This window comes from Saimiri boliviensis, chromosome 5 (genome assembly GCF_048565385.1).
Source record: "Saimiri boliviensis isolate mSaiBol1 chromosome 5, mSaiBol1.pri, whole genome shotgun sequence".
Classification (NCBI taxonomy): domain Eukaryota; kingdom Metazoa; phylum Chordata; class Mammalia; order Primates; family Cebidae; genus Saimiri; species Saimiri boliviensis.
Window position 1 is genome coordinate 108,104,602 of NC_133453.1, and position 25,922 is coordinate 108,130,523.

The 25,922-nt window shown below is 52.7% G+C and overlaps 1 protein-coding gene across 1 annotated transcript in view; it reads left to right on the forward strand.

The window, feature by feature from the left end:
• HS6ST1 (heparan sulfate 6-O-sulfotransferase 1) overlaps positions 1-14,850 on the forward strand; it is a 50,196-nt gene extending 35,346 nt beyond the window's left edge. Inside the window, exon 2 of the mRNA XM_010342239.3 lies at positions 11,446-14,850. Within this exon, the coding sequence (XP_010340541.2) occupies positions 11,446-12,154 (709 nt within the window). The 3' untranslated portion in view covers positions 12,155-14,850. The remainder of the gene's footprint in view (positions 1-11,445) is intronic.
• Positions 14,851-25,922: the final 11,072 nt, after the last annotated feature.

A 25,922-nucleotide genomic window follows, 5' to 3' on the forward strand; every position in this document is an offset into this window, starting at 1 on the left:
TACTGTGCTCTAAAGAAACAGGCTGTGATTTTGTTCCTAGTCCAGAAACGCCGCACTGGCCGCGGTTTGGACAATGGTCAGCAGGGTATCCGGAGCAGCATCGCCGGACCGGACTGTTGTATCTGCCTACCCTCCTGGGACTGGCAAGGTCAGCCTGCTCTTCCCAGCCCCAGGGGCTGGGGCTCAGCTAGTGAAGAGTTCTCTTCAGTCAGTCACAGCCTGGGTCCAGGTGGGCGTGTTTCCAATCCCAGTGCTTCCCTGACCAGCTATGTGGCCTGGGCTAGTTAATGAACTCCTCTGGGTCTCAGTTTCCTCATCTGCAAAATGAGAATGATTCATGCCTACAGGGTGACTGGGTAAAGCACCAAGGGTTCAGGGAATTAGTCATTCAATTACTCCTGAGCCCAGGCTGCTGCCAGGCCCTCCTGGCCCCACCCAGGAGCCCACCCTCTCATCTCTTTCAGGACCTTGGTGTATCGCCCTGAATAGATGGATTAGGTTCAGAGGCCAAAACGTAGCAGCAGTTTCTTTTTCTCTCCCTTTGGAAAGGAGCTCGGCATAAGCAGGCCAGGCTAGTGGAACACCAAAGAAACAGCAAGAACCCAGGCTCTTTCTCTTCGCTCTGCAAAGTGGGGCTTCTGCCTCATGGTTCAAGGTGACTGCTAGTAATCAGCAGTCACATCAGCTCTCCAGTCAGCAGGAGGAAAACAGGGCAAAGAAAGGACATCCTGATGGCCAGACAGTCACACAGCCACACCTGGGTGCACGTCATCTCCTGGGCATCTTCCTCCTCAGGGACTTTCTGCTCTGTTTTCTCAACCTGTCTCTTGAGGACTACATGAGCACAGAGCCCTGTACCACCGGACTCTGTCCAGGCATCTGTAAGAATTCAGCTCACTTGGGCAAGCCAAGGAGGTGCCCCTGAGCAGTGTTATGAGGCCAGCGGGCACCAGCTGGCCAGTCCTATCCAGACCCAGGTGCCCCCGTCTGCCAGAGGGGGTGGGGCAGGGAGATGGGCCTCGGCCCCACTGCTGCCTTCCTGCCAAGGGGCTGGGCTGAGACTGGACCTCAGCTGACCCAGCTCCAAGCCCAGTGCACGCTTGAGGGACCGGTGGCCTTGGCCTCTCTGGTGCTGCTTCCCCATCTCTCCAGCTGGGAAACGTCCAGCTGTCAGGTCACTGGTGAAGGGCTCCCTGGGGCCGGGTCAGCCTCACCTGTCCATCCTGGTGTCCTGACAAAGGTCCCATCAGCTGCAGGCTCTGCCTGCCCTGTGTGTGTCCTGAGGTGAGAGGAGGCTCCCTGGAAGGGGTGTGGGCAGCACAGCCTTCCCAGAAAGCACATGGGCAAAGCGCAGAAGGCTGCCCCCTGCGCCTACACAGCACCTGGCCGATGTCATGGGCCCTCTCTGCAGACCTGGGTATTTTTAGAAGCAGATTGAGTTAATGGAAAAAAAAACCCTGACTACTCTTGTGCAGACGTTACCAAGAAGGGACAGTCTTAGCCCAGCATTTTCTGTGCTGCATTTGGAGAGGGGCTCCCAGCCTGCTGCTGCCAGCTCAGAACTTGATGATTTGAGTTTTTCTGCAGGCAGAGGGAAGGGGCTGCCTGCCCTCACACCGAGCTGGACCTGGTGCTGCGACACTGGGTCAGGTGCAGGGACGCCAGCACAGGTGTCACACCAGAGCAGTGGGGAAGCAGCTCCCTCGCGGGCGGTGGCTCACATGCCTGTGCCTCCTAGGAGCAGGTGTCTCCTCTGGGCTGCCCTCCCACCCCCTGCCCTCCTCGACCTGCAGCTGCCCGCTCTTAGAGGGAATGACACCATGGACAGCCAGCCCGGCCTTGTGGCCCTGGAGAGCTGCACCCGAGGGCCCCTTCCTGCCACAGGAAAGAGGAGGCTGCCACCCGCCCCACATGGGTGGGGCGCTCAGCGGCTTCCACCCCACAGTGGGACTTGGAGCCAAAATCATACTTCCACTTTTTCTAAAAAACTGAGCTGAAGCCAGACTGCTTGGCACTGTCAGAGGCATAGACACCAGGAGCCCCGGCAGGGTTGGCAGCAGGCAGTGCTGACGAGGGTGACGGTGGTGTGTTATGCCATGAGCTCCCCGCTTTGATGTCCTCTGTCATTTCCTTCCCGTGATGAGGAGGCAGGCCTCGGTGAGGCCCGGTCACTTTCCATATAGAACCATTCTGGTGCCCTGTGGTACCCCATGGGCCTGAGGCAAGGCCGGCAGCCAGGGTAGACTGGGAAGCAGGTGCTGTCGCTGAGTGGGGCCGGGTACGGACGCAGTCCTCAGGGGAATGTTCTCCGAGGTTGCCTTTCTGAATTTCTGGTGTCCCTTGGAGTCCAGGTTTTGTTTGGTTTAGAGACAGAGTCTTGGTCTGTTGCCAGGCTGGAGTACAGTTGCACGATCACAGTTCACTGCAGCCTTGAACTCCTGGGCTCAAGTGATCCTCCCACCTCAGCCTCCAGGTAGCTGGGATTACAGGTGCACATCACCACACCTGGCCTGAAGCGTGTTTTTTTATTTTTATTTTTTATTTTATTTTTTTTTTTTGAGACGGAGTTTCGCTCTTGTTACCCAGGCTGGAGTGCAATGGCACGATCTTGGCTCACCGCAACCTCCGCCTCCTGGGTTCAAGCAATTCTCCTGCCTCAGCCTCCTGAGTAGCTGGGATTACAGGCACGTGCCACCATGCCCAGCTAATGTTTTGTATTTTTAGTAGAGACGGGGTTTCACCATGTTGACCAGGATGGTCTCGATCTCTCGACCTCGTGATCCACCCACCTCGGCCTCCCAAAGTGCTGGGATTACAGGCTTGAGCCACCGCGCCCGGCCGAAGCGTGGTTTTTAAAACTAATCATCGAGATGCAACCTTGATGGTATGGCCTCTGTCCTCATGGTGGGACCCCGGTCCCTGGGAGATGGAAGTACATGTTGGAGTAGAGGACTTTGGGACCCCTCTCAGGGCTTCCCTTACCATGACACGTCCTTGTCCTTGGGGGCTGGAATGTGACGACAGGGCATACTTGTGGCTTCACTGAAGCTGGACCCCCAAGGACTCTTTCTCTGAGCCAGGAAAAGCATTCATTTTCTTCCAGTAACTGAGTCAGAAGTAATACAACAGTATTTCTTAAAAAAGAAAAGTTCTGTCATTTCGTTGCTAAATGACAGCATCCTCACCCACAGGTAAGGAGCTTTCCCTCTGTTGGCACTGGTAGAAAAATTGCCAGTTTCAGGGTGTGAGTCTGGAAATTTGTGGGTTAGACCCTTGTTTCATGGAATTCCGCCACCCCCATCAGCTTCGGGCATGAGAGGGGAGGGGCCTGAGGACAGGGCGCGCCCTGAAGAAACGCAAGCAGGACCGGCAGGAGGCAGCAGGGAAGCTTTCGTGATCTTCATTGTATTTCATCTAAATAATTTCTCCTTGGGTCCTATTTCCTATCAGGTTGTTTATGTAATGTTTAATTACAGACAATATAGAAATATATAAAGAAAATGTTGCAGTGACATTTGAGCTTATGGGTTTTCACTGGACTCTCAACTCCTGTCAGTTGAAACATTTTTATGGTAAAATGTTGAAAAAATTCATAATGTCACTGCTGAGAGAGCCACTGAATAGTCCATTTCTGTCCTGGGTGGTGTGTTTTCTCCGCTCGTATGTATCTTAGGAAATCATGAGCACAGAGTGCTATTGTCCTGCACATTGGGGTGGGATGGACCCTCACTCGTGGAACCCCATGCTCAGCTCCAGGGGTTGGTGCAGGCGTTTCCCCATGTGTTGAGGTCCTGGCACCCCCGCTGTGGGCCCCAGGACCGTCCACTGTGTGCCTGCGTGGCCGTGGCTCCCTGTGACAGCTCACACTCCAGTGCAGCTCCTCTGAGGCAGCTCTGCCATGGGTCAGCGCTTCCCTCCAGGGCCAACACCTTCCTGGAGGTGAAGTTACCACACCAACACCTCCCCAGGCTCCAGTCTCCTGTGCCCCTCCTTCCCCCGACCCCGGTCTGGATTTCCACACGACCTGAACCAGGTTTGAGGTCTTGTTTCTGGTTGGAGTCCTGAGCTAGAAGGCAGTCAGCAATGAGAAAATGCAGGCATGAGTTTGGGTCAGATCAGCACTCCAAGGCAGAGGACACAAAATGAAGCCCCCTGCAGCCATGGGTGTGGCCCACTGGAGGAGCAAGGGACAGGTGCCATGGGCTGCGGTGCCCGACCAGGCTGACACTGGCCTTGGCTGTTGCCTGCCTGCCTGCCTCACCCTCCTGCCTGGAAGGCACTCAGAGCTCATGGGCTGCACCTGCAGGATTTTCCCCCGGGTGCCCTGTGTTTGAATGGGGCTCCCAGGTCTGTTCTAAGTGCATCCTGTAAGAATGCAGACTCTTTGGACTTTAGAACTGGCCTCGCCCTGACAGCAGTACCTAGATCTTACATGATTGTGGGGTGCACGGAACCAGTGCCCTGAAAAATGTCAGAAGAGCGTCAGGTCACAGAAGGCATCAAGCCACGCATAATTAAATGCCAAATGCATGGTCCAGGCGATCATTCTGTGGGCTGTTACAGGACAATGCAGCTTGTGCAGACTAGAATGATTGCATAGTGCATTTTGAGTTTTTTTCATGCTTCATCTTTGAAATCCATGTGAATTTCACACTCAGGGCCATCATTCATCCAAGCTCCTTTTCCTATAGAGTGAGTCAGACCTTCCTTGGTCAGGCCCTGCCCATGTGCCTTAGCCTCACTGGCCATGCCCTCACCCCCCTCAGAGAAGCTGCCCTGTTACCCACAGAGGGTCTCAGGGGCTGACCCCCCACCGCTTGTGAGAGGGAGGGACATAGGCCGGCTGCACAGACACGTGCCCCCAGCTGTAGATGTGTGACCTCAGGGCTGGCCACACATGGCAGCTACTGCCCACTGATGGGATGATGGTAGTGAGCAGCCAGTGGCATGGACAGCGTCTCCCCATCACCCTTGAGTGACTAGCGAGTGTCCTATTCAGGGTTGAACGCTGTGAGCCCTGGGTCTGTCCCAGTGCATGGTACTCATAGGTGTCCACAGAGACCTGCCCAGGAGGTCAGGGTGCTATGTGTGTCATGCAGCCAGGACCACAGCTTAGGTCTGTGCTCACAGAAGGTGCCAGAGGTTTGCCATCCTGGAAAGAACATCATTTGCCAGCCAAGTCACTGATCAGGGTCCCCAGCCTCCTGCATCAGGTTGGCAGCAGTGAGGGAGATCCCTCAGGAGAAAAGTGGCCCTGTGCGCATCCCCAAGGCACTCCTGGACGGTGAACCAACCACCAGCCGGATGCCTGGGCTTGGCAGGACCGTGGTTCCTTCCCAGAGTGGCCACGGAGCACTCAGACTCATTAATGTATGGATAGTTACCAAACCGCAGAGCAACCCCCACTGCCCTGGAAACCGGCCACCGTTGGGGTGGGCCTCCTCCATGGATACCCACAGGGGCCTTCCACCCCTTTGGTGGAGCCTGCCTTGCTCACCACAGCAGCGTAGCTCACAGGAGGGGAGGAGAGGGAAGAGGAAGTGCCAAAGACTCCTGGCATTTGCTGGGCATAGAGGTGGAAGGGGGTTGCAGGCAGAGCAACAGGTAGAGAGGGGGTGGGAGCTTGGGGGATGGAGGCTCTGGCTTGGCAAGACTGGTTCACCTGGAAGGCCAGCTGGGCCTCAGGCTGCCTTCTGGGGTCTCGATTTTGACTTTCTGTAGAGTTTTCTTTACACAAAGTGTTGGGGACATACAAAAGAACTTGCATAACGTGCACAGGAAATGAGTCCTAACAGTGAACACCTGTACCCCTGCTGCTCACCGGTAACTTGAGGACGTGATCAGTGCCACATAAGCCACTGTGAGCACCCAGTGCCCTCCCAGCCCCACGCCCAGGGCTGGCCTCTGACTTGAATTGTCCTGTTTCAGTTTATCACTTTTTAAAAAAAAAACTTGCTGGGCCCGGTGGCTCATACTTGTAATCCCAGCACTTTGGGAGGCCAAGTGAATTACCCGAAGTCAGGAGTTTGAGACTAGCCTGGCCAACATGGTGTAACCCCATCTCTACTAAAAATACAAAACAAAAAATAGCTGGGTGTGGTGGTGCATGCCTGAAATCCCAGCTACTCAGGAGTCTGAGGCAGGAGAATTGCTTGAACCCAGGAGACAGAGATTGCAGTGAGCCAAGTTCATGCCACTGCACTCCGGCCTGGGTGACAGGGCAAGACTGTTTCAAAATAATAATTTTTATTACTATCTCAACATATATGTGTGTATCCCTGAATAGTGTTTTCTTGGGATTTTTTTTTTGAGACCTTGATAAAGTACATGTTACCGTCATAATCAAGTCTTGATGTGCAGTCTTTTTCATCACATTTCCCATGGCGTTGTGAGTAGCTGTCATTTGTCATTTTTATTTTTATTTTTATTTTTATTTTTATTTATTTATTTATTTTTAGAAGGTCTGTGTTGTCCAGGCTGGAGTGCAGTGGCTATTCACAGGCGGGATCCCACTACTGATCAGCATGGAAGTTTTGACCTGCTCCGTTTCCAACCTGGGCCGGTTCACCCCTCCTTAGGCAACCTAGTGATCCCCCGCTCCCGGGAGGTCACCATATTGATGCTGAACTTAGTGTGGACACCCGATCGGCATAATGCACTACAGCCCAGAACTCCTGGGCTCAAGAGATCCTCCCGCCTCAGCCTCCCGAGTAGCTGGGACCACAGGCACGCGCCACTACACCTGGCCACTTGTCATTTTTATTGCTGAATGGAATATGCCCCCATGGAGGTGAGCACGCCACCATGGCGGGCATTCAGAGCTGTTACCGGAACGCCGCTGCAGCCCACCCCGCACCCGGCGTGCCCAGCCAGGCTTCTCTGCCATGTGCACCGCATCATGGGGTGTGTGTACCTTCTGGCCAGTGAAGACAGGTGGAGGTGACTGTCCTCACTGTCTCGTTCACGTCCGTAAGCAGATGGCAGGAGGGCCGCCCTGCACTCGTGCCCCCCAGCTGCCGCCGGGCTGTCTTCCCACCACTCCGTGGTGTTGCACGCGGCTCCTGTGCCGCGCGGCAAGGACGTAGTGGCACCTCTTTCCATACGCTTTGTTGGCCAGTATCCTCGTTGTTTTCTTTTACTGTTAATTTTTTTCATTAAAGTAATTTATATACATACTTCAAAATATCATTCTGATCAGCTTATGATGAAAACCAGCAGATCTGCTTTTCCAGCCTCTCCAGAGAACAATTTGCAGCTCTTCTCAGTATTCTGGTGTTTACCTCCTTATTTCTTTCTTTTTTTTTTTTTAGACAGTCTTGCTTTGTCCCCAGGCACCACGCTGGAGTGCACTGGCACGATCTCAGCTCACCACAACCTCTGCCTCCTGGGTTCAAGCAATTCTCCTGCCTCCGCCTCCCGGGTAGCTGGGACTACAGGCACACGCCACCATGCCCAGCTAATTTTTTTTTGTATTTTTAGTAGAGACGGGGTTTCACCATGTTGGCCCGGATGGTCTCGATCTCTTGACCTTGTGATCCGCCTGCTTTGGCCTCCCAAAGTGCTGGGATTACAGGCTTGAGCCACCGCGCCCGGCCTACCTCCGTATTTCTAAATAATGTGTAGTGCTATTTCTTAATGTATTCAGTTAGATATTCTGTGTTATTTGTTTTGATAGATGAAGATGAAGCATTCTTACACACTCACACAGTCTGTCCGCACCCCACCTATCACCCACATACAGTTAAAGCTCACGTTTTTATTAAATCAGTAACACTGTTTACATGATGATGCCTTCAAGACCATCATTTACCTTTGAGTCAAGTGATATACTTCATTTTCTTTTCTATATAGCTTTTTGTTTTTCCCGGAATTAATGATTGCCTGGTCTTTATACTTGCTTTATTTTCTGTCTTCATGGACTAATTTTTTCCAAATGATTCGAGAATCTGCCATGCACCTACCCTACTGTTGATTTTTTTCTGAATAAATACTTAGTTGTGTCAGGCCTTCTGTCCATGCCCCCCTCCTTTTTTTTTTTTTTTTTTTTTTTGAGACGAAGTCTTGCTCTGTCACTCAGGTATAATCTCAGCTCACTACAGCTTCCACCTCCTGAGTTCAAGTGCTGTCCTGCCTCAGCCTCCCAAGTAACTAGGCTCACACCTGGCTAGTTTTGTATTTTTAGTAGAGACAGGGTTTTGCCACATTGCCAGGCTGGTCTCGAGCTCCTGACCTCAAGTGATCCACACACCTCAGCCTCCCAAAGTGCTGGGATTACAGGTGTGAGCCACCACGCCTGGCCTTTGCCCCTTTGTTTCCTAGAGCTTCTGTCCCCCTGCTCCTGCCAGGCCCCATGGGATGTTCTGCTGACATCCTGGAACCCCCACAAGGTTGGAGCTCCTGGCTCCCAAGTTCAGTATTCTATTTTCTTTTTTTTTTTTTTTTTTTTTCTTTTTTGCTAAATGAGATGCATACTCCAGGGCCTTCCTAAAATATGATTCACAGAAGATAAGTGTTTTTATGTCTCAAGATGTCTCTACTGTCCTCCACACTTGATGAATAGTTTGGCTGGGTATGAAATTGAGTTAGTCATTTTCCCTCTGCCTTTTGAAGATTGTGCTCCATTGGTTTCTAACGTGGCATTTCGATGGAGAAGCATGCCCTTTATTTATTGCTTTTTCTATCCAGATGCTTCAAGGGTCAACTTTTTAGTCCTCTGTTGCGTCCACGAATTCATTGGCTTGGCGCCTGTTGAGCCCTTTCAGTCTCAGTGAATTCTGTACTCCACTTCTGGTTATTTCTCTCATCATCTCTTGTCCTCTATTTTCTCACTCCCCTCTTTCTGGAGCCTTGCTGGCAGGCACTTGGAGCACCTGAATGGATAGACCCTGCTGGAAAGTGACAGACACAAAAGCCCCTGCTTTGTGGGGTCCCAGATGTCAGTGCAGGGACGACTGCTCTGGGGCACAGACCATTCAGCTTCCTGCAGGGAGTGCGGGGAAGGGATTAGATGAGCCTGGGCCCCTGAGGGGAGGGGCTAGGAACCACCTTGAGTGCACAGAACATTCTTCAAACCTCTGAGCCGTGAGCCACCCCCTTGGCACCTCCAGAGAACATATGTCAGAGAGCTGCCTAGATCAGGGGTGGGCCATTTGGGGAGTCCTCTGCCCCTCACCATACCCCACCCTGTGCCTGCTTCTGTTTGACACTTCCTCCCCACCTTTTGGCAGATGTCAGACTGGACTGTAAACAGCAGATGCATCTGGCAATGCATGCAGTGGAGGAAAGAGGATGGAGCTTGGGAGGTGGGACAGGGTGAGGCAGAGCTGGGGCACCAGGGCAGAACATGGCCAGGATGGGCCTCTGGCCAGCAGTGCCTGCTGTGTTCAGCAGAGTGAAGGGGACAAGGCAGTGGGGAGGGAAGGGCTCTGCATGGCGGGCATGGGACTGGACACCTCTGGCTCCTGAAGAGGCCCACCGACTATGGAGAGGTGCCAGGCAGGGGCTCCCGTGCTGTCCAGGCAGGGGTAGGAAGGAACTGGACAGTGGCCAAGGGCAGGTCACCCCACCTGGGTCAGCTGTCACATCTACAGAAAAGGGCGGGGACACCGACATTTGGCTGCTGGCCTCACAGGCAGCTTCTAGCATCTACCTGCCCTTTGTCTGTACCACAGGCCATGTCTAGGGGACAGAATCAGGGGATCCAGGGCATGCCAATGTTCTGGGCATAGAAGGTGCACAAGATGGTGTAAGTCCCTAGACCAGGGGCCTCAGTCTGCTCCTCAGGCTCCCCCAGTCTCAGTGTCCATTGTGCCGTTTTGTCATAAGATGGAGAGACGCTGGGCCAGCACTGCTAATGAGAACATGCACGTCTTTGTGCACACCTGCCTCCCTGGTGTGGGTCCCCAGCAGCTGTCCCTGCAGCGGGAGGCCTTGGTCCAGAAGGGTTATGCGGGACATGGGCACAGGAAGGACAGGTGAGGCTGACAGGCTTGGTCATTCCAGGGACCATGAGGGTTTCAACTGGCTCAGGTGCCCCTTTCCCCCACTCTTGCCCCTGTTGGTGCCTGCTGGGCCTCCTGTGCATAGAAGGCCTTGGCAGAAGAGAGAGGCCAGGCCTGGGGCTGTAAAGGAGAAAGCCTCACCTCTAGTGCTCTTAGGACCCCAGACTTTGATGGCTTCCAAATGAGTGCCCGTCTTGAGCAGCTCACCCTCCCAGCTTTTTCAGAAACCCAAGAGTAAATTGCTCACTGCTACTCTAAGTGGCTTCACACACAAAAAGGCCGAGTCGTTTTTGTGCCTGGAGAGCTCATGATAGAGGCATGCCTCGGGCTGCAGGGATGGTCCCTGAGTGGGTATGGGGCTGGGGCTGAAGGACCCGCCTGTGGATGCAGGCTGCTGAACATGGGAGAGTAGTTGAGATGGGTGTGCTTCCGGGACGGGGCCGGCCGCACCGTGCACAGCGCGTCCTTGCCCTCAGAGTCCCTCTTGGGGCCCAAGTCCTCACGGCCGACTCACAGGGCCATCAGCTGGGGCTAGGAGGGCAAGCCTGTCCGTTGGTTGACACATCACACTGTGGTTTTCTGTGTTCAGAAGAAATGGCCCACACTGGCTTGTCTCCATCCATTCGGTCAGGACCCACAGGAGGGTGGCAAGGAGGTGCATATGGCCCTGTGCCTCTCCTGGACTCAGGGTCAGCTAGGAAGGGTGTGGATGGCCTCTCTTCTGAGCAGTCAGGGCCTTGTGAGCCCGAGACAGGAGACAGAAGCCTGCCCTGGCTGCCCCAGGCCCTCACTTGCTGGGCCTCGGTCATTTTCGGTTCTAAGGCATTTGTCTTACGTGCTACCTGAATGAGAAGGTCCCGCCCTCTGGCCCTTGAGGCCCCAAGTGCCCAGGAGCTGCTGCTGTCAGCTCGGGTGGGAGGTACTAGGCAGGCGGTGGGTACAGGGTGCTTGGGAAGGGCCAGTGTGTCTTTGGGTGTGTGAGGTGGGAGCCTGGGGTAGGCTGTGGCCTGGATCTGGAGGTGATCCTGGCTGGCCCCTGCCCATCCTCTGCTCCTGCTGAGTGGCTCCTTGGGTGGCACTGTGCCCATGCTGTAATCAGCTCGTGAGCAGTGCTGGTCTCAGGTGGCCATGGCTCTGGGACCTCCCTGGATGAAGTATTGGCGGCTCCGCCCACCAGCAAGAGAAAGGTTGTCCCTCCAGAGGAGCCATGCCAGGCGCTGCAGGGCGATGTGGTGATCACCCTGGGTAGCCATCTGACTGTGACATGCTCCTTGGCATCTCTGATGCTGGTTTTGAAACAGCTGTTTCGAGAGCTAAATGCAGGGGTTGGTCGGCACCAGAGGTGAAGCCCAAACTCCTGAGTGGGGACCTTGACTCAGAGCAGCCCCAGGCGCCCCCCTCATGCTGCGTCACAGCCCTCACCACCTCTCCCGTCTCCTTGCAGGAAGTTCTACTACATCACCTTGCTGCGAGACCCCGTGTCCCGCTACCTGAGCGAGTGGCGGCACGTGCAGAGGGGGGCCACGTGGAAGACGTCGCTGCACATGTGTGACGGGCGCACGCCCACACCCGAGGAGCTGCCGCCCTGCTACGAGGGCACGGACTGGTCGGGCTGCACGCTGCAGGAGTTCATGGACTGCCCATACAACCTGGCCAACAACCGCCAGGTGCGCATGCTGGCCGACCTGAGCCTGGTGGGCTGCTACAACCTGTCCTTCATCCCCGAGGGCAAGCGGGCCCAGCTGCTGCTCGAGAGCGCCAAGAAGAACCTGCGGGGCATGGCCTTCTTCGGCCTGACGGAGTTCCAGCGCAAGACGCAGTACCTGTTCGAGCGGACGTTCAACCTCAAGTTCATCCGGCCCTTCATGCAGTACAACAGCACTCGGGCGGGCGGCGTGGAGGTGGACGAGGACACCATCCGGCGCATCGAGGAGCTCAACGACCTGGACATGCAGCTGTACGACTACGCCAAGGACCTCTTCCAGCAGCGCTACCAGTACAAACGGCAGCTGGAGCGCAGGGAGCAGCGCCTGAAGAGCCGCGAGGAGCGGCTGTTGCACCGGGCCAAGGAGGCGCTGCCGCGGGAGGACGCCGAGGAGCCGGGCCGCGTGCCCACCGAGGACTACATGAGCCACATCATTGAGAAGTGGTAGTGGCGGTGGTGGCCATGGGGGAGGCCTCTCGGGGGATCTGGGGGGTAAAACAGGACAGACGACAGGGCCACCCAAGACTGTCACAGGAAGAGCAGCCCATACCTGCTCCACGGAGGTAGCTGCATCCTGAAAGATAAACAGAGCAGGGCCGTGGTGCAGCTGGGCGGGGGCGGGGGGTGAGGAATCAACAGGTACAGCCCAGTGGGTCAGAGGAGAGCGTGCTCCGGGGACGCCATGGGCAGGGCAGAGGAGAGCGTGCTCCAGGGATGCCATGGGCAGGGCAGGCAGGGCCTCCAGAGCAGGGGTTGTGCCTGTTCTCCTGGCCCGCTTGGATTTATCACGACAATTGAAGGTTTGCACAAGAGACGAGGACAGCGGAAAGCGGACCTGCCAGGCTGGGAGTATGTCCCTCACCAACTATGCACGCCACTCGCTCTTAACTCCTCAGTCCAGGCCACTAGGAGTGAAACCAGCTTCCTGCAACTGCCCCAGCTCCAGGCCATCCCATAGCCCCTCTCCCTCTGGCTGCTATCAGTGCCCCAGGGTGTGGGGAGCACACCCCCCTCCCCCCACTCACCCATCTGTAGCTCCCTGAATTCAGGGCCCACCCCATCTGAGGCAGAGAAGACTTTAAGTCCAGCCCCTAGAAAGCCCACTCCCCTCTCTGGTCCATGGTCAGAACCCACAGTCCTGCTCCATGCTTTGGGTCAGGAGGCCAAAGCCGACATTCAGGCCCCCACCCACTTCCTGCAGTCCTCAGACCAAGGGGGGCGTTTAGGGAGTGGGCCCACGCAGCATTTCGGCTGCCTGTTGGCAGAATGGGAGCCCAGGAGTGGGGAGGCTTTGGCCAGGGATCCTACCACTTGTGCCCGAGTCCCCAGCTGGCCTTTGGAGGTGACCACACAGACACACCTGGCTCAGACAAGGGAGAGCTAGGACCAAGAGCTCCCCTGCCTCTGTTCCCCTTTCTGACCCACTGGGATTTGCTAGCAGGCTGCCCCAGCCCCGTCACCAAGACATGTACTCAAGAGCTCAAATACCACTGCTCCCACCAGCATGTGGATGAAGTTCACCAGGCTTCCATCGGCGGGAGCCTGGGACCATAGCTCCTGCCCAGGAGCCATAGTCTCGGGTCACAATGGATGGATGGCCAGGAACGGGGACTCGAGCTTTCATATTCTCAACTAGCCTTGGTAAAACAGCTGTAGGTGGCCTCCCTGTTACCAAATACTCAGCCCTTCCCACCCCCTTGCAAAAGGCTGGCCATGCTCTGTTCCAGCAGGACCGCAGGTGTCCCCACCAGCTGCGATTGCCCTACTAAAAGCCATGTTGCGTATCTGTTGTAAGCGCCTGCCCTGTGCCCTGTCCCATCCCTTGTGCCCTAGGAAGCCAGACTGGGGTCTGTAGGAGGGCCCACCCAGGTGCCCTGGGTCCCCCAGAGAGCAGATTGCTGTGCTCAGGCTGCAGGCTGACTCAGAGGCAGGGCGGTGGGCTCTGCAGGCCAACTGGCTGGCACTGGCAGTAGTCCTCTCTCCTGCCCCAGCTTTCACTCAGCCACTGCAACTGCCCCGCCATGGGGTGGAGACATGGGTGGGTCACCACGGGCATGGATGCAAGCGCCTTCCTCAGTACGGGAAAGTGAGAGTGTGGTCAAATGAGGTTGCTGCCACTGAGGTCTGGCATGCGGGCCCCACTGTCAGCCTTCCTACACTGGCCCCATTTTACTCTGGGGTCCAAGGACAGGGTGGTCAACAGCACAGGGTGGACAGCACAGTGCAGGACCACCTCCCTGGTAGGAATGTCACAGTAAGGAAGCGAGTGCCACAAGGGAATTTGGTGGTGTGGTTCTTTCAAAGGGAGGTCAGGGTCACTGGGAATCTGCTTGGACACAACACTGGGGCGGGGTGCGCCACTGGGAGGAGGAGCATGGGGGTCTTGCACAAGCCACATGGGACGCCATGGCCTTCCAGCAGGAGGTACACACCCAGCCAGAGGCCTGGCTTAAGGTGGCCCCCCCCAACCATGGGCTTCCTGGGCGCTCGGGCCCGAGCACAGGTTCTGTTTTGTACATATTGGGAATATTTGTTAACTTATGCCCCGCCTCCCAACTCACACGGAAGGAAGCACGGGTCTCTCCTCAGGCTCTTCGCTGCACTTGGAAAGCAGTCTCCTCTTGAGCCAGCACCAGGCTGAGGTGTTCAGAGGTGGCGGCAGCTGGCAGTGCCCTTAGCCCCCGCGTGGTCCGGCCTGGCACTTCCCGTTCAGGCCACCTGCTTTGGGTCAGCAGTTCCTTTGCCTGCAGCATCTCCTACATTGTAAGGATTCTGTCCTCCTGGGGACCTCCCAGGGCTGCAAGGATGAAAGCAGGCAGGCAGCGGAGCTAACAGTGAAGTCACCAGGACCCCCAGACCTGCAAACATCCCCTGGAAGCGGAAGTCAGGAACAGCAGAACTTCCCACACAACAAGGCTGTGAACTTTTCGGGAACTGGAACTGTTTAACTTGAACCCAGGATCGTTTAAAGCTTTATTTATTTATAGCTTCTTCTTTAAAAAAAAAAAAAAATGTTGAGAAGAAATTTTTTGGTTATTCATACAAAAAAACGAGCTGATGATGGAAAAGCAAGTCATAATCATCTAATTGTTTTTGTCTAGGTCAAGAATGAATGTTAGCCGATGAAATAAACCCTGACAAGGAGTGGCAGGTGTGCTGTGGTCTCTGGGCACAGCTGCCCCTGCCAGTGGGGTCTCACACGGAGTCCCGAGGGTGGGGTGCTTCGCACCGCTGCAGGGGGCTCGGTGAGCTAAGTTACATTAATGTGTTCTGAACGAAAAAATGGGACTTTGTCATTACCAGAAAGAGGAACCACTTATTAATCATTAATGACAGTCTTGGGGAAGGTGACACCAGTTGAGAGGGAGGCTGGGGCCATTCAGTTACATCCTCATTAACCTCTTCCCTCCCTGTCTTTTGAAATTTCAAAAGACTTCAAATGACAGAGAGGGTAGAGGAATAGTTTATGGACACTCACATACTCTTAGCCAAAATTTGTCACCTTCTCTTACCCTGTGCCCACACTTTCTCATACATGCACACACTTTTCTGAAACATCTGAAAGTAGGTTGTGATCATCAGAATACCACACTCCAAAATCTATCAGCTCGTGTCTCCTAAGGACATTCTCCCACAAATCTCAACCCTGTTCTCCTGGCCCCCAGATTGAATAGTGGTGATACAGCAATATTTTCCAATATCCGGATCTTCCAGTTGTCCCAGAGACGTCTTCAGAGCATTTCATAGCCCCAGGACCACACGGCCCTCTAAGTGCCTCTCCTTTCTCCTTGAATGGAGGAGAGTCCCGGCCACCCCACCTTTTTCCATCTTTCTTAGAATTGCCGTATTTGACTCACACAGGCCAGCTGTCTTAAAAGGTCTGCAGATGTCCGTTTCCTAGTGGCCAGATTTGCTGAAACTGCGCAGGAAGGTCCTTGGGCAAGGCACCTTCTGTCAGCCCAGGTGAGCTGTGGCTCTGTTCCCTGGACCAAGGGAGTCCAGCCTCCCCATGGGGCCCCTGAGGAAAGCCAGCCATATTAGTCACCTGCCAGCTCGTACCCGCCACCATCCCAGTGACAAAGGTCACTGGGGTGTTTCTGGGAGGGTCATGGCACAACTAGGGCAGGAGACAGAACGTAGCTGCCCTTTTAAAACCCCAGTCTCAGACTCCAGCCAACACCTGCTTGTGCCCAGGTAGTCTGCGGAAGGGAGGAGCAGAGGTCAGACTCCAAGAGGAACTGCCGGCTGCTTCCCAGACACTTCATGCAGAGGTTTATCTGTAGTGCTATCAAAGTGTAGATCATCACCACTGTCATAATCAAAGGTGAAATCAGAAATACCTCACCCAAAATGGGGGTTTTCCTCTTCCTGCTTCTGTTTAAAGTTGAAGGCCACTTTTATATTTATTTATTTATTTATTTTATTTTGAGATGGAGTCTCATTCTGTCACCCAGGCTAGAGTGCAGTGGCACGATCTCAATTCACTTCGACCTCTGCCTCCCGGGTTCAAGCAATTCTCCTGCCTCAGCCTCTCAAGTAGCTGGGACTACAGGCACATGCCACCACGCCTGGCTGATTTTTATATTTTTGGTAGAGACAGGTTTTCACCTTTTGGCCAGGCTGGTCTGTAACTCCCAAGCTCTTGATCCGCTCACCTCGGCCTCCAAAGTACTGAGATTTCAGGCATGAGCCATTGCGCCTGGCTGAAGGCCATTTTATTAAAATCTACCTGCGGCTGGCTGCCGTGGCTCACACCTGTAGTCCCAGCATTTTGGGAGGCCGAGGCGGGCAGATCACTTGCGATCAGGAGTTCAAGACCAGCCTGGCCAACATGGCGAAACCCCATCTCTACCAAAAATATAAAAAATTAGCTGGGCGTGGTGGCATGCACCTGTAGTCCCAGATACTTGGGAGGCTGAGGCAGGAGAATCGCTTGAACCTGGAGGTGGAGGTTGCAGTGAGCTAAGGTCGTGCCACTGCACTCCAGACTGGTGACAGAGTGAGACTCCGTCTCAAAAAATATGTAAAGAAATCAAGTCCACCTGAGCCAAAGACCCAGGAGGCTCTGGTCTGCCCCCTGCCCAGGCCTCATCCCCACTTCCTGTCTGCTGGCCCAGAGTCCCCACTGTGAGCATTCAGTTTACCCAGTTCTCCGAGGTCCCCTGCCCCCTTCTATCCTGCAGGGAAGCCCACATCTGTCCTTGTTCCCGGGCCTCTGGGCTTGGACAAAGGCAGCCCCTCCACCACCCAACCTCGTGGCCAGTGCTACCTGCCCAATCCCTCCAGTCCTGCTGTTCAGTCTTCACACCCGAAGCTGCAGCCATGGCCAGCCGCCTCTGGATGGGCCTGCTGGGCCTGCTCCCCACTGCTCCCCTTGGGCTCTATGCCAGCGCCATCAGGCCAGCACTGGTCTTCACACCCTGCCAGATGGGGGCACCTCTGCACACAGCACTGTGTTCTCTTCCTCAGGGAAGCCAGACCCCCACTACCCCAACCTAGGCATGGTCTCCCAGGTGCTTGGCTTGGGGACCCTGGTCCCCTTCATTGGGGCACAGAGAGGATCCCATCCTCAGGCCACCCTCGCAAAGCTGGGAGCCCCAGGTCGTCTTCTGGGAGCGTACACCTGGACTTGGGGAGCTTCCAGACTACGAGGACTCAGGGGACACACGGTGTATTCATGACATGAGGACATCTTCCTAGGAGGGCCTCAGCTCAGGGCTCCGGACACCTCTGCAGGGAGAGCCTGGGTCTGGCTCCCACGACCTGCAGCCGCAGCCGCAGCAAAGAAGCCTACAGGAGTCGCTTTGTCAGAGCAGGGCTTGGGTTCCAAGTGCACCGCTGGCTGCTGTTTACTCCTGTGCCTCCGTTTTCTTCTCTGTGAAATGGGAAGGCTGGGCCGGACACAGTGGCTCACACCTATAATCGAAACACTTTGGGAGGCCGAGGCTGACGGGTCACCTGAGGCCAGGATTTCAAGACCAACCTGGCCAACATGGCAAAACTCTGTCTCTATTAAAAATACAAGACGTAGCTGGGAGAGATGGCGGGCGCCTGTAATCCCAGCTACTTGAGAATTTGAGGTAGGAGAATCCCTTGAACCCGGGAGGCAGAGGTTGCATAAGCCACGATCTCACCACTGCACTCCAGCCTGGGAGCCCGGGAGTCTGGGAGCCTGGGTAACAGAGCGAGACTCCATATCAAAAAAAAAAAAAAAAGAAATGGGAAGGCCGCTGTGAGGATCGGGCTGAATCGGGGAGCCAGGCCGGCCCCACACCTGCCCACAAAGACAGACAACACTGACCACGAATGAGTCAGCTGGGGGCTTGTTGAAAGCCAGAGCCCGGCCGCACCCAGAGCCTTGCGGCTGCCAAGCAAAGCCACGTGGGCCCGGCCTCTCCTGTGGGCCCACCCATGCACTGTCCCTCTCTCTTCCTCTTTCCCCAACAGGGTCAGGACAGTTTTCCATCCAGCCCCGCCCGGCCCTGCCATCCTGCTCCCAGGATGTGGAGCTGGACGAGCTGAGGGTGTCTGTCGCCTCCCTCCTGCCGGCCCTGCGGCCTCGCCCTGAGCTCCAGCTCTGTCTGCACCATCACTCCCTGCTCAGCCCCAGGCCTGGGGCTTCGGGTGGGACCTGGTCTCCTGGGGCAGATCCAGAGGAGGGTCTGAATGTACTCAGCGCTGCCCAGACTTGCCCAAAACATGGCCTCTTTAAAGAAACTGCACACATCCTGTTAAGCCGATCATTCCCTAGCAGGGACAGGGCGCTCACACACGGTCCCCTCACCCGGCCTCGTAGAGGGGTCATTGGTCTCACCAGGACCACCAGCCTCTGCCCTCAGCAGCTCCACTGCAGGGGTGACCAGGGCGGCTGGAACTCGGGGTCTAGTCTCTTGGCTTGGGTGAGACACACAGACCCCTTCTGGGGTCTGGTCTGGCCCCTCTGATGTCCTGCTCTGAGTCCCCACCTCAGCCCAGGTCCCCCTTGCACCCCAGCTGTGTCTGAGCTGCCATGTTTACTGCACTGCCCCCGGCCGGCCTGCCACATGCTCCTCGAGGGGTTCCAGGCAGGTGCCAGGGCCCCTCTCCCAGCGCCGGGCCCCGGCAGAGGCCACCGCCGTGGAGGGCTGAGGTGGGGTGTCTTCCCTTTCACCTGTGCCCCAGACTTTCCCTCCCGTTGCACCTTCTCGCTGTCCCCTGCGACAGGGCGTCCTCACTGCCCTGTCCCCCCGCCCTTCTCTGTGGCTCCTCGGAACCGTGTGACTTCTGTGCAAGAGGAAGCCCGGGGACTTTGGAAAACACTTTTCTTTCTCAAACAAAAAGCCAGGCATTCAAGACAAGCGTCTCCAAGACTCCAGGGAGTCGGCCGGGAGCCTCGAAGCTCAGGCTCAGGAATGCTTCTTTGTTCCCTGCAGTGCCCGCCCTGCCCCCAGCCCCGGGAGCACCAGGCAACGTCGGGGCCAGGGCTGAGCGGGTGGCCCGCCGCTGCTGCACAGCATCCCCTCCCGGGAGCGCGCGGCCTGACCGTGCCTCAGGCACAGGAAGGACTGGAAGGGACCCCAGGTTCCGGGAGAAGGACTTCAGGAGAGCTGGCAGAGCTAACAAAGGCCGCCTGTGTGCCCCACACGCTTGCTTAGGAAGCGGCCCTGCTCAGCCTGGCTGCTGCCTCGGGTTCGCCAAAGGTGCCACTCGGGGAGTGGCCTGAAGTGGGTCCCTTTCCAGCGGGCACTCCATGAGGGCAGGGGTTTTTCTACCTGGAAGATCTGAAACCCTGGCATCCGGCAGAGCCTGCTAGCTGTGCCTGGCAGTTGTTCTCCCCTCCTTCCCTAGTAGCAGAACCACACTACCTATCAGCGGGAACACAGCCAGGAGCAAGACTACACTTCCCAGCCCCCTTTACAATGACACGGACTGTCACTACACCCTGTGGCCAGTGTGCAAAAGGACATATTCCTTGCAGCTTTGGGAGACAATCCTGAAAGAGAAGCAACATGCCCTCCCTCCCCTTCTCCTCCTGAATGGCCACAGTGAGGATGTGATGGCTGGAGCTCAAGCAACCATATTGGGCCAGGCAGTAGATGCCATGTGGTGAGGGTGGTCACAACAAGTAGGTCCCTGATGATTGTGGTACCACCCTAACAGCTTTGGGCTGCCTACCTTCAGACTTTATCCATGTAAGAGAAATAAGTGTGTTCTGGCTGGGCACGATAGCTCACATCTGTAATCCCAGCACTTTGGGAGGCCAAGGCAGGTGAATAACCTGAGGTCAGGAGTTTGAGACCGGCCTGGCCAACATGGTGAAACCCTGTCTCTACTAAAAATACAAAAATTAGCCAGGTGTGGTGGCGCACCTGTAGTCCCAGCTACTCAGGAAGCCGAGGCAAGAGAATCGCTTGAACGGGGGAGGTGGAGTTTGCAGTGAGCCGAGATCGTGCCACTGCACTCCAGCCTGGGCAACAGAGTGATCTCCGTCTAAAAGAAAAGAAAAGAAAGAAGAAAAGTAGGAAGGAAGGAAGGAAGGAAGGAAGGAAGGAAGGAAGGAAGGAAGGAAGGAAGGAAGGAAAGGAAAGGAAAGGGAGGGAGGGAGGGAAGGAAAGAAAAGAGAGAGAGAGAGAGACAGAGCGTACCTTGTTAAGGCCACCATTGCTTGGGGTTTCTGTCACTCTCAACTGAACCTGATGCTAACACTGGTCCTGCCACTAATGCTCAAATTGCTGCAAAGAGCACAGCTGGAGGCTGCAGCCCATGTAACAACGCCTTCTTCCCACCAACTCCTCAAGACACTGCTGCTGTTCCTGGCTTCATTTATGTGGAAGTGTTAAAAGGCTCAGAGTGGGAAAGGAGTTTTTTCCTTTTGTACCTTTTGATTTGTGGACCATGTGAATGAGGCCAGATGCAGTGGCTCACACCTCTAATCCTGGCACTTTGGGAGGCTGAGGTGGGAGAATTGCTTGAGGCCAAGAATTCCAGACAAACCTGGGCAACATAGCAAGACCTTGTCTCTACAAAAAATAAATAAATAAAACAAAATGAGACAGCAGTGGTGATGCACGCCTGTAATCCCAGCTACTTGGGAGGCTGAGGCGGGAGGATTGCTTGAACTCAGGAGCTGGCGGTTGTCCTGAGCTGAGATTAAGCCACTTCACTCCAGCCTGGGTGACAGAATAAGACCCTGCCTCACAAAAGAAAAAGAAAAAAGAAGAGGAAAATGAAAGAGAAAGGAGGGAGGGAGAGAGAGAGGGAGAGAGAGAGGGAGGGAGGGAGGGAGGGAGGGAGGGAGGGAAGGAGGAAGGAGGAAGGAGAAAGAAAGAAGAAGAAAAATCAAACGTGCATGAATTCCCCATTCAAAACATAAATAGCTGGAAATAAGAACAAAAGCAAAATGGAAGGGAAGATTAACACTAAATTAGTGACAGGGATTTTCTCAAAATTGCAAAATGGGGACTTCTCAGGCTGGAGGAATAAGGGAACATCAGCTTTACCTATAACAGTTGACATATTTTCATTAGAAAATAAGACAAATAAGAACAACGATCGTCACTGATAGGTACAGTTAAATATAAAAATGCATAACTTTATAAATCTATTAATCAACATGTATAAATATTGGAATCTTATATAAATATGCCTATATCTTATATAACAATTGTATATATTAACAATATAAATGTAATAAAGAATAAATACATAATAAGGATACATGTTGTTCTTTGGGCTTTCCTGTGTGGTTATATGTCTCAAAATAAAATCATAATTGGAACAAGCCCACCTGTGAGGCCAGTGCAGAATCCTGGGCTACCTCGGGCTGCTGGCTCCTGAAGCAGGAAAGGACCTGGCACCCACAGCCAGGTGCAAGCATTCCCGGGACATGGACAGGGGACCAGGATGGTTGGCACCTCCTGGGTGGCCAGGTGCCACGAAGGCAGGGGAGCCGAGGGACACGGGCTTTGAGCCATTGTGCGTCATGTTGCTGGATTAATCACAGAGCAATGGTGACACCAGTTCTGGTTCCCCGGGGTGGGCCCACCTTCCCCCACACATCTGTTTGTCCCCTTTCACAAGACCCCGAAAGACCAGCTGCAGCCTCACCACACACAGCGCTGCCTGGGTAAGGGGATGCCCACAGAGTCAGGAACGCTGAGGGGGACACCTTAGTGGAAAGGGCCCTGCCTCCGGACACAGGGATTGGCCGTGGTGTGATCACCAGAACCAATCAGATCACTGCCCAGGATATTTTTTTTTTTTTTTTCCCAGATGAAATCTTGATCTGCCCCCAGGATAGAGTGCTGTAGTGCAATCTTAATTCACTGCAACCTCCACCACCTGGGTTTTAGTGATTCTCGTGCTGCAGCCTCCCAAGTAGCTGGGATTACAGGCACATGCCACAATGCCCAGCTGGTTTTTGTTTTTTGGTTTTTGGTTTTTGGTTTTTGGTTTTTTTTTTTTTTTTTTTTTTTTTTGAGACAGAGTTTTCGCTCTTGTTACCCAGGCTGGAGTGCAATGGCGCGATCTCGGCTCACCGCAACCTCCGCCTCCTGGGTTCAGGCAATTCTCCTGCCTCAGCCTCCTGAGTAGCTGGGATTACAGGCACGCGCCACCACGCCCAGCTAATTTTTTGTATTTTTAGTAGAGACGGGGTTTCACCATGTTGACCAGGATGGTCTCAATCACTTGACCTCATGATCCACCCGCCTCGGCCTCCCAAAGTGCTGGGATTACAGGCTTGAGCCACCGCACCTGGCCTGTTGAAGTTTTTTTTTTTTTAATTATTTATCATTTTTGTATTTTTAGTAGAGATAGGGTTTGGCTAGGTTGGTTTTGAACTCCTGACCTCAGGTGATCTACCAACCTCGGCCTTCCAAAGTGCTGGGATTACAGGTGTGAGGCACCGTGCCTGGCCTGGGAGTTTAGATTCTTGATTTGAATATTTTCCTCTTCTCTAATGGAAACATTTCTTGCTGTACATTTGCCTCTCAACACTGCTTAAGCTGCCTTCTATAAATTTTAATTTTACATTTTTATTCTTAGTTCAAGTTTTACATTTAATTTAAATTTTAAATTTCATTTTAAGACTTCCTCTTTAACTCATGGATTGCTTAGAATGACACTGTTTAGTTCCCAAATGTTTGGGGATTTTTCTGTTATCTTTTTTGTTGATTTATAGTTTTATTCCACTGTGGTCAGAGAACACATTCTGTATGATTTCAATTCTTTTAAATTTGTTGAGATTTATCACCCAGTATATGGTCTGTCTTGGTCTATGTTCCACGGCACTTTAAAAGAAGGTATATACTGCTGTGGTTGGGTGGAGTGTTTGTTTGTTTGTTTTGTGACGGAGTCTTGCTTTGTCGCAGGCTGGAGTGCAGTGGCACGATCTCCGCTCACTGTCCCAGGTTCAAGCAATTCTCCTGCCTCAGCCTCCCAAGTAGCTGGGATTACAGGCACCTGCCACCATGCCCGGCTAATTTTTGTATTTTTAGTAGAGATGGGGTTTCACCATGTTGGCCAGGACGGTCTCGATCTCTTGACCTCGTGATCCACCCGCCTCAGCCTCCCAAAGTGCTGGAATTACAAGCGTGAGTCACCGTGCCCAGCCAGGTGGAGTGTTTTGTAAATGCCAGTTAAGTCTGTTTTTTATTGAATTCTTCTATATCCTTGCCAATTTCTGTCTAGCTGTTCTATCCATTTTTGAGAGAGGTACATTGAAGACTCTATAATTGTGGATTTATTTATTTCTCTTTTCTCTGTTTTGTTTCACATATTTTATGACTGTTTTGTTTAGTGCATACACATTTAAATTACAATGTCTTCCTGGTGGGTTTTGACCAGTTTAGCATTATATATTTTCCCACACTGTCTCTGGTAATTGTCTTTGCTCTGAAGTCTGCCTTTTGATATTAATATTGTCACTCCTGCTTTCTTTTGGTTAATGTTTGCATGATATATCATTTTTCGTCCTTTTACTCTCAACTTCCCTGCCTTGTTTTGTGTTGTTGTTTTGGGTTTTTTGTTTGGTTGGTTGATTTAGTTTAGTTTTTGTTTTTGTTTGTGTTTGTGTTTTTGTTTGCTTTTTGAGACATGATCTCATTTTCTCGCCCAGGCTGGGGTGGAATGGCAGAATCATAGCTCACAGCAGCCTCTACCTCCAGGACTTAAGCGATCCTCCCACATCAGCCTCCCAAGTACATGGAACCACAGGCACACACTGCTACACCTGTACCTGCTGCTACATCTGGCTAATTTCTGTATTTTTTGTAGAGATTGGGTTTCACCATGTTGCCCAGGCGGGTCTCAAACTCCCGGCCTCAAGTAATCCTCCTGCCTCAGCCTCCCAAAGTGCAATGATTATAGGTGCAAGCTACCACACCGGGCCAGCCTATATTGTTTTATTTGAAGTTAGTTTCCTGTAAGCAACATAGAATTGGGGAATGTTTTTTAAGCCACTTTTCCTGTCTTTGTATTTTAATTGGTATATTTATACTGTTTACACTTAATATAATTACTGATATATTAATAATTACTGATATATTAGGTAGAGCTTAAGTCAGACATTTTATATTTTGTTTTCTCTTTGTTCTCTCTTTTTTCATTTTTCTGTTTTTTCTTTTTCTTGCCTTGGTGTGGTTCGGCTGAACATTTCTTTAGAATTCTATTTTCCTTTATCTGTAGTGTTTTTGAGTGTAACTCTAGATAAGGCTTTTTTAGTGATTGCTCTGGTATTACATAAGTATACACAATTTATCACAGTCTACTAGTGTCATTTTACCAGTTTGCATGAAGTATAGAAACCTTACCTCCCTTTTTTATATCCCCTTTTTCTTCCCCATTTCTAATTGTCTCAATAAATACTTCCGCATGCACTTAGAATCACATCAATGTTACAATGTTTGCTTCAACCATCAGATACGCTTTGGAAAACTCAAGAAGGGAAAAGCTTATCGTAGTCACCCATAGTTTTGCTCACCGTGTTCTTTCTTCTTTCCTGGTGTTTCAGGATTCCTTCTTTTATCGTTTCCTTTCTGTTTAGACACTTTACTTTAGCCACTGTTTTAGGGTAGGTGTGCTCATGACCACCTCGCCTGGTTTTCCTTCGTCTGAGAATGTCTTCGTTTATTCCTGAAAGATTTTGTTAGGGGTAGTAATGAGATTTTGGGGATGACGATTCTTTTCTTTCAGCACTTGAAAAAAAATACGCCACTTTCTCCTGGCTTCCGTGGTTTCTGATGAGAAATACACTGTCATTGCAATTTTTTCTTCCTCTAGGGATAATGTGTTGTTTTTCTCTGGCTACTTAAGATTTTTTTCTTTATCTCTCATTTTCAGAGGTTTAATTTTGATGCATCTTGGAGTGGATTTCTCTGTGCTTATCCTGTTGGGCATTCACTCAGCTTCTTGAATACATAAGTTTATGTCTCTCGCCAAATTTAAGAAGTGTTCAGCCATTATGTCTTCGCATACTGTGCCAGCTCCACCCTCCTTCTTCTCTCCTTCCAGGACTTGGATGGCATTAATGTAAGATCTTGTCATAAGCTCACAAGGTTCTGCTCATATTTTTTAAATCTGCTTTTTATCTCTATTTTCAGATTGGATAATTCCTTTGGTTCTGTCTTCCGGTTCATCAGGCCATCAGTTGTTTCCTCCGTCTGCTCCATTTGCTATTGACACCATCCACTGAGATTTTTATTTCAGTTATCGTGTTTTCAATTCTGAAATTTCCATTTGATTCTTTGTCCTTTTGTTGCTGTTGCTGTTGAGACAGAGTCTTACTCTGTTGTCCAAGCTGGAGTGCAGTGATATGACCTTGGCTCACACAACCTCTCCTTCCCGGCTTCAGGCGTGTGCCACCACACCTGGCTAATTTTTGTATTTTTAGTAGAGACAGGGTCTTGCTGTGCTGCCCAGACTGGTCTCGAACTCCCGGCCTCAAGTGATCCACCTGCCTCAGCCTCCCAGCTCCTGGCATTACAAACAGGAGCCACTGCACCCAGCCTGGCTCTTCTTTATAACTTCTGTTTCTTTGCTGAGACATTCTATTTTATCCTGTGTTCCAAGAGTGCTGATAATTATTCACTGAAGCATTTTTATCATGGTTGTTTTAAGAATTATTGTCAAACTTCCCAAATGATTCTAGCACCTCTGTCATCTTAGTGTTGGCATCTACTGATTGTCTTTTTTCATTCAGCTTGAGATTTTCCCGGGTCTTGATACGATGAGTGATT